Source organism: Lutra lutra, chromosome 2, assembly GCF_902655055.1.
Source record: "Lutra lutra chromosome 2, mLutLut1.2, whole genome shotgun sequence".
NCBI lineage: Eukaryota > Metazoa > Chordata > Mammalia > Carnivora > Mustelidae > Lutra > Lutra lutra.
The window spans coordinates 121023643-121035645 of NC_062279.1; the positions used below are offsets into that span (position 1 = coordinate 121023643).

The window sequence follows — 12003 nt, forward strand, 5'->3', positions numbered from 1 at the left end:
TTAAAAGATTTTATTTATTTATTTGACAGAGAGAGAGATCACAAGTAGGCAGAGAGGCAGGCAGAGAGAGAGAGAGAAGGAAGCAGGCTCCCTGCTGAACAGAGCCCGATGTGGGCCTCGATCCCAGGACCCTGAGATCATGACCTGAGCTAAAGGCAGAGGCTTAACCCACTGAGCCACCCAGGCGCCCGAGATTATTTTTAAATTTTATTTTATGTTTAGACTGATTCCTGTGTTATAAATGAGATAATTTTTCACTATATGTTTCTGGCCCCATTGGATTCCTGCTCATGGCTTAATAAGTCATTTTCCTTTTTACTTGATGAATGAGGTAGAAAGAATAAAATCTTATTGATACTGCAGATTGCTCCATATTAGAAAAAATATGGAAGTACTTATGATTAAATGGCAGGTTGGGGCCTCATTTCATTATCAGGTGGATTATTCTTCATCAGGGGAGACAACATTAACAATAATAACAAAAGCCACTATGTAGAATGGCTGATATTCAGAAAGGATTCTTTTATAAGATTCTCTTATATTAGGTCTTAATTGTGTAAAAAAAAAGCATTTTTACACATATATATGTAAATTAAGAGGAGAGATTTGTAATTACCAAGAATATATTGAATACTATAAGTGTATATTAAACTGGCATATTCAGCATTTTAACGAGTTCCTGAGCTATTGCTTATAAATGGTGCTGGGCAATAATGCTATTCCTGGTTAGGCAGCTCTTGCCTTTAGCAGAATCTCCGAACTTTGGCAGATGGAATACATGATAAAACACCTTAAATACATGATAAAGCTCCCTATCAAACTGCCAAACGGGAACCTGGAAGGCACCGGTGGCCAAACCTCTCACATAACAGATTAGGTTTAAAGAGGAATTAAGGATGTTGGTTGCTACTCTGTTAGTTTAGCTGGAGTACAGTATCAAAACTGTAGTCTGCTTTGTTGTTCTTAAAGTTTTCATGGCTTACTCTTTCAAGGAGCTGGATATAACCATAGATACTGACCTTTAGCCTCAGTAATATTAGAATCTCAAAGGGACCTCTGTTCAGCTCAGTGGGAAAATAAGTTTTAATTACTCTTATTAGTGTATGTGTGAATTTATTTCTAATGTTCTTCACACAGTGTCACATTTTAAGCTCTAACATTTTTACTTAACATTTCATTTGCAGTTCCACATCAATGCCAGTTATCCCCGAATATGGAACATGCCACAGACTTGGCAGTGTGAATTAGAGGTTTATAAAGCCACCTACCACTTTATCTTTGCACAGAAGAACTTCTTTACTGGTAATTTTCTAATAAATCTAAATATAATGAGGTTTATCACGGTGAACTTGTTTACATTCAGTATGTTTTGTCTTTAGATTCAACATGGGGATTTTCTGGTAGAGTTCATACTTTTTTTTTTACACTTCCTTTTGGGCTAAGAATATAAAAGGGAAAATTTAAATATAGGTATTTTGTGTTCTCTTTTACTGCAAACAAGGGAAATATCAACCCAAAATTGGGCTTACAAAAAAATGAAAGAATTCATCTTAGGCTGGTGCTTTGTGTCATCATAGTAGGGGATAATTTGGGGAGGATGAATCAGTTTCTTTCTTTGCCTGAATTAGGCATCAGCATAGTTTGATTATTTTGTTTCAATTATGTAATCAATCCACAAACGGTATATTCAGATAGCCAAGTATGTTATTTTTTTATTTTTTTGGAGTATAGTTGACACGTTACATTAGTTTTGGTTGTACAACATAATGATTCAACAACTCTGTGCTCACCACAAGTATAGCTACCATCTGTCACCATAGAGTACTACTACAACACCACTGACTATGTTCCTTATGCCATGCCTTTCGTTGCAGAGACTTCCTTGGTTCATAACTGGAAGCCTCTACCTCCCACTCCCTTACCTATTTTTCTCATCTCTTTACCCTCTTCCCCTCTGAGCACCAAGAGTTTGTTTTCTCTATTTATGGGTCTTTTTCTGCTTTTTTGTTTGTTTTGTTTGTTAGATTTCACATGTAAGTGAAATGTTGTTGCACATGGCAAAATTTTATTCCTTTTTATGGCTGTTTAATATTCTTGTGTATTTTTGTGTGTTTGTGTGTCTGTACATCAACACACACCACATCTTTATTCATCTATTGTTGACATTTAGTTTGCTTCCATATCTTGGCTGTTGTAAATAATGCTGCAATAAACGGGTGCATACAGTTTTTCGAATTAGTGTTTTATTTTCTTTGAGTAAATACCCAGTAGTGGAATTATTGGATCATATGGTATTTCTGTTTTAAGTTTTTGAGGAACCTCCATACAGTTTTCCATAGTGGCTGTACCAGTTTACATTCCCACCAACAGTGCACAAGGGTATGTTATTTTTGTGTTTGGAACTCCTACTTCTTTCCATTGGCATGGATATTGAGTTGATGTTATCATTAGTTGGAAAAAATTCCTTTATTTCTTGAAGCATATTATGATAGCTACTCATATTTCATGGGTTTAGAAGCATGCAGTCTTGGTCTCTGACTAACATATATATGACTACATAAAAATAAGTTGCATTTATAGAATCTTCCCATAGAAAGTTTAGTTTAACAGAGTTGGGCTAATTTGCCAGGGTCAGTGGCTACCCCAGAGTACCTAATATTTGGTTTACTGATTACTACATTTATCCATCTATCCATCCATCCATCCATTCCTCCATCCTTCCCTGTACCCACCAGTCGTTTACAAACATTGGATCTGTGCTGAGTACTATTAGATATTTGGGGCTATGGTGGTAGGTATACATAGATAGTCCTGCCCTTACGTTACTTACTAGCAATATGATGTTGGCCAAATTATCTAATTATCTTACCTTCTGTTTCCTTATCTGTGAAATAGAGATAATAATTTCTACCCTAATTTTGCTATTGTTAGAGTTTGGGCATTGTATAAAGCCATTACTACAAATATGTTCAACCATAAGTGTTTTATATTTGTTTTCTAGTTTGATTGGGAACTTTATTGTGGGAACTAGATAGAAAGCTTCTAAATTCTTGAAGTTATATAATTCTTCAAGGCTTGAGTCGGGGTCCCAGTAGTAGAATTTGTAACAAAATCCCTGGCAAGTTAAACTTTCGTCAGCGAAGCCGAACATTGAATAAGTACTGCTCAATTTATTTTTAAAAAATAGCTAAAATTCACAGTGTGTATTATGTGTCTGTTTTTGTTCTAAGCAATTTGCACATATTGAATTGTTGAATCCTTATAATAATTCCTGAGATCGATATTATTGTTATCCTTGTTTTACAGATGAGGAAAGTAAGTTACAGAGTGGTCAAGCAGTTTGTCCAGGGTCACACAACTAGTAAGTCTGTCGAGCTAGTGTTCCAACCCAAGTCGTCTGGCTCAAGAATCTGTTATATTTAGTTTCTTCGACAGTAGCCATATCTCTCTCACTTAAGGTTTTGTATTTTATAACTTTGCTAACCTTTTAAAATAGGTTCCTATTTTCAAGCATTTAATCCTTCACATTGTTTTTATTCCAGACATTTCACATTCTTAGACTTTAGCAGTGCTAAGAATAGTTGGAGTAGATACTTCCTCAAGATTTAAAATTTTTAACTTTGTAGTAACACTTTAATTTAGACTGAGCAATGTACTAGTCACTTTCAAATAGACAAGTGCACATTTTCTGTTACAACCATGTTTTCCTTAAATTATTTTCGGTACCTGGGTGACTCAGTCAGTTAAGCATCTGCCTTTGGCTCAGGTCATGATCTCAGCCCCACATTGGGTTCCCTGCTCAGTGGGGAGTCTGCTTCTCTCTCTAACCCTCTTCCCCTCTCCCCTCCCTGCCCCGTGCTTGCTACCTTGCTTGCTTGCCACTCTCTCTCTTCAATAAATAAATAAAATCTTAAAAATTTTTTTCTTTTTTTCCTAAATTATTTTATTTCTAACCTCTAAGCCTATACATATTGCAGTTCACTTTTTTTTTCCCTAAAATTTATTTGGAGAAATTTAAAGAAAATTGAAAGATACAAAACTTAAGTTCTCATATCCCAGATTTTACAGCTGTAACTTTTATTCATATTTTTTCTATTGCTTTTTAGAATCCTTTAAAACCTTACTTATTCTCTAAAAAGGATGACTATTAGAGAGTAACATGGTTAGCCTGGTGGTGAACATACCTGGTCATAGTGTTTGAATTGCTTTTTTCTGTTCTCAGTTTTCTGTTTCCCCATTGACAGAATTCTGCAGAAAGCAAATGACCTAATTTGGTGTGAGGGCATGCCTAATATTCCTCAGTAGTCATTCTTATGCCAATTATTACATAAAGTTTTTTTTTTAATTTATTTTTTTGACAGAGAGAAAGAGAGAGAGAGCACAACCAGGGTGCAGTAGACAGAAGAAGAAGTGTTATTCATTTAAGATTACATTGCTAGTAAAATGGTAAAGACAGAATTTAAACCCAGAACTGTCTGCTGTCAAACTGTGCTAAATACTGTTTCTATTCATTTTTCTGTCTCATATATACAAAGTTCTAATTTTATATGCATAGCACTGTTATATATTATGGGTATATAGAGATGAACTTGACACCTTAAGGAGGAGACCATGTACTGAAAGATATGATTGCTGGGAGTATAACCATATAAGTGACATGAATGCCTGAAGAAAAAGTAAAACCACTGTTTTAGATTAGTACTAATATCTTTATATAAAGAGTTTTTGCCTATCGGGATTAAAAAAAAAAAGGTACCAGAGGATAGGCAGACTAAGTAAATGAATAATTTTAAACTGCAAGACTTAAAACCATACAAACTGGCAGTACAACAAATCAGAAATCAGAGATTATTGACTATAAATACTAACAGGGCCACGTTTGTGTTCACCATTATATTCCCAGAGTCTAGAACAGAGTCTGGCACACAGAAGACACTCTGTAGGTATTTATTTAGTCAGTAAAACAACATGAAAAAATGCTCAACCCTACTTGTAGTTAGGAAGTTCAGCTAAAATGAGTTAACAGTTCTTAGTGATCAGTTAATTCCGAAGCTACATCCTCTTACTCCCCCAGAGAGAAAGAGAAAGAGGGAGGGACAAGGGACAGGGGGAGGGGAAGGTAGAAGGAAGTATAATGCAGGAGAAGGTACAATGAAATAGATAAGTCAAGCATATATTTCTGGTAGGAGTATAAATGGTTTCACTATTCTTAGAAAGCAATTCTGTAATTTATAGTAACTTTGAAAAACTTTATAGACTTTGACCTAGCCATTCTACTTCTGGAATCTATACTGACAAAGTAATCCTGAGTATATAAAATATCTTCCATGAAATATATATAAAATTATATATAACAAAAATTTGGAAAGAGTCTAAATATCCAAGATTACTAAATGGTTAAGTAAATCCTGGCAAATCTCCTTATTGAACTCTTATTAAAGTTTTTGTTAATGTTTGTGAAATAACATGGAGAAATTTTGAGTTCAGTGAGAAAAAGCAATATATGAAATATGTACATCTAGAATAGTGTAAAAAACTACATAGAAAGTAAAACTAGAAGGAAAGATATCCACAATGCTGGATATTTGGGTAGTGGATTATCAAGTGATTATTTTTTTTCTTTTATCTTCTAAAGTTTCTCTAATAAATAATAGGTATAAAAATTAAAAATAAATGGGTATATAAAATGCATAAAATTGCTCTTATTTGGATCTGTGATTAATTAGTACGTAAACATTGGTTTGCTATTAAATCACCTGTATCTTAATCTTCTTTTAGTATTTCAGTATAAAAGTTCTTTTTAGTTGTGAAAGAAAAATCATTTTTGACTGGTGTTAGAATATTTATATTTTGTTTTCTTAATTTCAGTTAACTTTTGCTTTCTGTCTTCTACTCCCATGATTTTAGATTTAATCCAAGACTGGTCTAGTGATAGTGCTCCAGACATTTTTTCATTTGTGCCATATACATGGAATTTTAAAATCATGTTTCATCAATTTGAAATGATTTGGGCTGCTAATCAACACAATTGGATTGACTGTTCCACTAAACAACAGGAAAATGGTAAGAACTTAAAAATTAGGTTAAGTATTCTGTTCATTAAGAGAAATTACAACAGTGGAAATTGATGTTGATTTTATAGTTTTAATAGATACTAGAATTGATCTTTTTTCCATTGTCTTATAATACTCTTGGAGAATTACTTCAGAGTTTTTATTGAACTAAGCATTTTATGTTTCATTTTCTTAGGTATGTATTTAAGGCAATTGTTATTTAAACTTTTATCAAAGTTAAAAATAAATTTTCTCTTTTTTTCCTCTTCTTGTAGTGTATCTGGCAGCCTGTGGGGAAACATTAAACATTGATTTCTCTTTGCCTTTTACGGACTTTGTTCCAGCTACGTGTAACACCAAGTTCTCTTTAAGAGTATGTATAATTGTTTGAATTCTTTATTAGTAAGTTTGATTAGTTTATTAGTAAGTTTGATTTCCCAAAGCTTATCTTTACTTTTCCCCGCTATCCCATTGTTATCCTGCAGTATTTTAGTTCTCCATATTGTTCATGAGGTTCAGTGTCACAGAAATGCTGCTGTTTGTTTTTTGTAGTTCCCCAACTCCCCCTTAGAGGAGTTGAGCAATAAAAAGAAAATTCCCAGAGCTGAATATTTTCCTAACCAGCTCATTTCTAACCTTTGTGGCTAACTCACATGTTCTTTTGAAAACCCCTTCTAGCTCCAATGTTTACAGTGTATGAACTAGATTTTACACTTTCCTTTGTTACTAATTATAAACATGAATTCAAGGGATAGCCACAAATACCTCTCTTCCTTTTTCTGAAAGGCAGCTCTAATGAGTTCGAAATTTTGTGGAATACCTAATTTTAGGGTATGAACAATCAGAAGTAGTTACTAGTATTGATGGAGGTTATGATGGTTAAAAAATAACAACAATAAGAGCTGCCAATACCTATTAAACATGTTCTGTGTGACATACACAATTTCCAGTGCTTTATGTGTATTAGCTCATTTCATTCTCAGAACAGTTTACATAAGGTAGTTGTTATCTGCATTTGTGAAATAGGAAACTGAGAAGCTGCGTTTATGTAACTTACCATGTGACTGGTGAGTAGCTGAATTGGAATTTTAACCCAAGTGGTATAGGTCAGGGCTTCATTCTCTTAACCACTCTGCTGTGCTGCCTGTTAAGAAATCAGGAATCATGGCACCCCAGTGTTTATAACATTATCAACAATAACCAAATTATAAAGGGTCCAAATGTCCATTGACTGATAAATGGGTAAAGAGGTATGGTATATATACATGGTGGAATATTACTCAGCCATCAAAAAGAATGAAATATTGTCATTTGCCATGAAGTGGATAGAGCTAGAGTGTATTATGCTAAGTGAAATAAGTCAGAGAAAGACAAATACCATATGATTTCACTCATATGTGGAATTTAAGAAAACAGATGAACATTATGGGGAGAAAATGAGATGCAAACCATAAAATAGACTTAACTATTGAGAACTGAGAGTTGCTAGAAAGGAGGTGGATGGGGATTGGCTAAGTGGTGATTTAGGTATTAAGGTTAAGGGCACTTACTGAGCGAAATAAGTCAATCAGAAGAAGACATTTATCATATATCATATCTCTGATGTGAGGAACTTGAGAGGCGGGGGGTGGGGGTTGGGGAGTAGGGAAGGAAAAAAATGGAACAAGATAGGATTGGGAGGGAGACAAACCATAAGAGACTCTTAATCTCACAAAACAAACTGAGGGTTGCCGGGGAGTGGGGGTATGGAGAGGGTGGTTGGGTTATGGACATTGGGGATGGTATGTGCTCTGGTGAGTGCTGTGAAGTGTGTAAGCCTGATGATTCACAGACCTGTACCCCTGGGGCAAATAATACATTATATGTTAATATAAAAAAAAAAAAGAGCACTTGTGTTGAGCACCAGGTGTTACATGTAAGTGATGAATCACTAAATTCTCCTGAAACTAATATTATACCGAATGTTAACTAACTGGAATTTAAATAAAAAATTTTTAAATGTAAATAAAAACAAATTCTATAATAATGAAATCTAAAAAAAAAAACAAAAAAGAAATCAGGCACCATGATGAACAAGATTAGGACACTGACTTCAAGGAGAAAAGTGAAGGCAAATGAAAACATATCAATTCAGAATTCTTCAAAGGCAGTTGATAATCCAAAACAATCCTATTTTAAAAATTAAGTAGGGGCGCCTGGGTGGTATAGTCAGTTTAGGCTCAGGTTGTAATCTCAGGTTCGTGAGATCCAGCCCTGCATTGGGCTCCATGCTCAGCACAGAGTCTCCTTGAGTTTCTCTCCCCTTCTGCTCCTCCCACTGCACTCTTCCCCCTGTCTCTCTGTCTCTAAGCTAAATCTTTGAAAAAATTTAATAAAATACAGAACATATTCCACCTGAACTTATTGTCAGTGAGATGATTTTGGTTTTATTTATTTATTTTTAAAAGATTTTTATTTATTTGAGAGAGAGAGAGAATGAGCGGAGTGGGGAGAGAAACTCAAGAAGACACTGTGCTGAGCATGGAGCCCAACATAGGGCTCAATTTCACAACCTTGAGATCATGACTTGAGCCGAAGGCAGATGCTTAACCAACTGAGCCACCAGGCATTCCTCAGTGAGATGATTTTTAATTTTTTTTTTTTTTTTTTTTTTTTACTGAGTTACATGTGAAATACCCATGGATACCCATAGAGATAATCTTTTTACTATTTTGTGAAAACTATGCTATTTATTCCCTTACTTTTTTTTAACTTTCTAATCAGAATTTAGTTTAAAAAAAAAAAGAATAGCGGAATTTAGTTTTAGTCAATGTTAAATCTTATCCCAGTTATTTAACTGACTTGATTATAAAATCTGCCTTTTGAAATTTATTTTCTTTTGAATTTATTCTCAAGATTATTATTAACAGGTTTGGCTATAAATAGAAACCTAACATATTTATGTACCTGTTTTATTACTTTGGGTTATTATAAATTATTTTTTAGGGAGAAGATGTTGATCTTCATTTATTTCTACCAGATTGCCACCCCAGTAAATACTCATTATTTATGTTGGTAAAGAATTGCCACTCAAATAAAATGACTCATGATACTGGTCTTCCTGCTGAGTGTCAAAGTGGTCAGAAAACAGTTAAACCAAAATGGCGGAATATTACACAAGAAAAGTGAGTATATAAAATTAGTGATTTAAGTATTTGTGTTTCTATGTGGAGAAGATTCTTCTGATTTTTTCAAATAATAAAGATAAAGTTGATTATTTGTAAGTGGTGTTTGTACACAGTTAAATGAATTAAATAACTGACCAGAATTTTATTTTTTGTTCTTCAAAGAGCTGGTTGGGTTGAATGCTGGACTGTCCCAAGTGTCATGCTTACAATTGATTATACATGGCATCCAATTTATCCACAAAAAGCAGATGAGCAACTAAAACAATCATGTAAGTTTTTTTTTATATAATTAGTACTTTGAAACATCTGGTTTATGATTGATAGCCATTAAAAGTATAAGAATTTTTTTTATTTGGAAATGTATTCATTTGATGTAATTTTAAACATTTAAAAATCTTCTAAGGATTTTTGGCGTAATTAAAACTAACTTTCATTGAGTATTTACTGTGTATCAAATACTAGAGCAGGCTGTTCACTGGTTTACATTATCTCATTTAATCCTTACAACTCTATGAGATAAATGTTGTTATTGTAGATTTGAACAAATGTGTTCAGAGAAAGTAAATAATTTTTTCAAGTTCTGCCAAAGCTAGAAACAGAAGAGCTAGAATATCAAATAAAGTATATGTGGATATAAATAAATTTAAAGCATTTGGCTTCATGAAATGTTAGTTTTTTTAATGCATTTTCACAACTATCATATCATACCAGTTTCCCTGAGGCTTATGTACTTTATTACCAGGGTCCAAAATGAAATTAGAGTCAAGTGATATTTTCTTTGTATTTTTCTAGTGAGTTAAATGTACAAATAGTTTTCATAATTTTTCTTATGAGCTTGATTATGTCACACTGCATTTGAATAGCTGTTTATGTGAAAACAACTTTGTACTTTAATGCCCAAGTATAGATAAAGCCCTGACTGTGACCTGAATTTATATTACAGGGACTTGAGAATGTTAATAGGAAATTTTCTTTGTTTCTATACCATGTGATTTATGTATTTCTACACATATTTCAATGAAGTCTGTTTTATTTCACATTCTTAACTTTAGTCTGGCAGGTCGTTTTCATTATATATTATAGATACTGTATCGTAGTTGATTTCATGAAAAATTACAAAATAGAATTTCTTAGAGAATGATTCCGTAAAGAACTTGTGAGAAATTCCCCACCATAATTTTTTTTCCTTAATTTTTTTCAGTATCAGAAATGGAAGAAACAATGCTATCTGTATTAAGGCCATCCCAGAAAACATCAGACAGAGTTGTTTCTTCTCCTTCTACGTCTTCACGCCCACCTATCGATCCCTCAGAACTTCCACCTGATAAACTTCATGTAGAAATGGAACTTTCACCAGATTCTCAAATAACTCTTTATGGACCACTATTAAATGCCTTCTTATGTATAAAGGTATGATTTTTAAAAGATCTTACACATTTTTAAACATAGGCAAATGGGTACTATCTAATTAAAATTGAGACCGTCTGAAGTAGCCAGTTTTGGTGGTTTAAAGTTGTTGAAGATAATATATGTTGACTAGACTTCCAGTGCTAGAGTTAATTACAAAATTATTTATTAAAAATAACACTATTTTTACACAACTTCTCAGTTGAGTTTTTATTTTGTATTTTTAGCATTTAATATATTCTAGGAATTGTGCTAGTTGCTTGAGATAGAGATGATACAGCATCTGTTCTCAAGGAAATAAGCTAGAGGATATAGTAGGATAGACATATATAAGGAGAGATTTTAACACATTGTAATGTAATACAGCAAAAGAAGTACAAGAGAACTTTGTCATCTGAGAGTAATAAAATAAAACCAGGAAGAGCTGACTTTAAGTAATCAGTAAAAACAGAAAACTTTTATTTCATGCTAAGTAATAAACAAAGATTTGTTTGCAGCACTATCTACACTTACCACTGATAGCTTTCCCTGTGATTTGAGCAGTTATCCAATATCACTTTTAGCAACTCCATGAAATTTTACATTTTTCCAGGATTTTGCTAATTCACTTTGCTTTAGATTTTCATCATACTGTTGGATGCTTTACTACATCTCATAAACAAAGTGAGACTAATTGTCCAAACATTAACAGTCATGAGCAGTAGAGTTATTTGTGGGATAGGTTTTTGTGTGAGTCTGATTTTGTCAGTGTTTACTTGTTTGCTTCCTTTTGTGATTTCACAACTGTGGAGGTTTGGTTATTGAATGCTTAGGTAACAGGCAATCCTGTAATGTACACTGACAGGTGTAATTAATTCTGGAAACGGTTTAGGATGTTCAGGGTTAATTAGGGAAAGACAGTCAAGGTTTGTTAACAAAGATTCTCTGGAAGTCCTAGCTGAACAGGTTTTTATATTTAAATTTTTATATTTGAGTTACTGTCTTATATAAACTACTGTAAAGCATCAGATGATATAATTTAAGATAAAAGGTACAAGGGACAATGTATTTAATATTTGTGGAAATCTAAAGTTTTGGTTTGGTTTTAGGAGAGATTCCTGAAGGAGTGATTCTTCAGATATTCAAAGGGGAGAAATACACAAACATACACACACACCTACGCATTTTTTTTCTTGTGACCCTTGTTTGACCCAAAGTATTCTTTAAATATTTCTCCCAATATTTTATTTTCTTGGGATTGCTTGTGAATATTAAGGATTTAAAGTATAATTTTCAAGTTATAATTTCCCTGGAGAGACTGAACTGTATTTTAATTTAAATGTTTTAAGTAATGATTTAGTTAGCAAATGAGGATGGTTATATTGATATAATACCAG

At 33.3% G+C, this 12003-nt stretch overlaps 1 protein-coding gene across 6 annotated transcripts in view; it reads left to right on the forward strand.

Moving 5' to 3' along the window:
* Positions 1 to 12003, forward strand: part of BLTP1 (bridge-like lipid transfer protein family member 1) — a 217164-nt gene that overhangs the window by 50435 nt on the left and 154726 nt on the right. For 3 of the 6 annotated variants that reach the window (XM_047718360.1, XM_047718361.1, XM_047718357.1), the window contains exons 16-22: positions 1185 to 1302; positions 3307 to 3315; positions 5908 to 6063; positions 6329 to 6426; positions 9039 to 9217; positions 9383 to 9489; positions 10422 to 10630. In XM_047718360.1, coding sequence (XP_047574316.1) covers positions 1185 to 1302; positions 3307 to 3315; positions 5908 to 6063; positions 6329 to 6426; positions 9039 to 9217; positions 9383 to 9489; positions 10422 to 10630 — 876 coding nt within the window. The remainder of the gene's footprint in view (positions 1 to 1184; positions 1303 to 3306; positions 3316 to 5907; positions 6064 to 6328; positions 6427 to 9038; positions 9218 to 9382; positions 9490 to 10421; positions 10631 to 12003) is intronic. The other 3 variants (XM_047718358.1, XM_047718362.1, XM_047718359.1) reach the window with 1 other exon arrangement.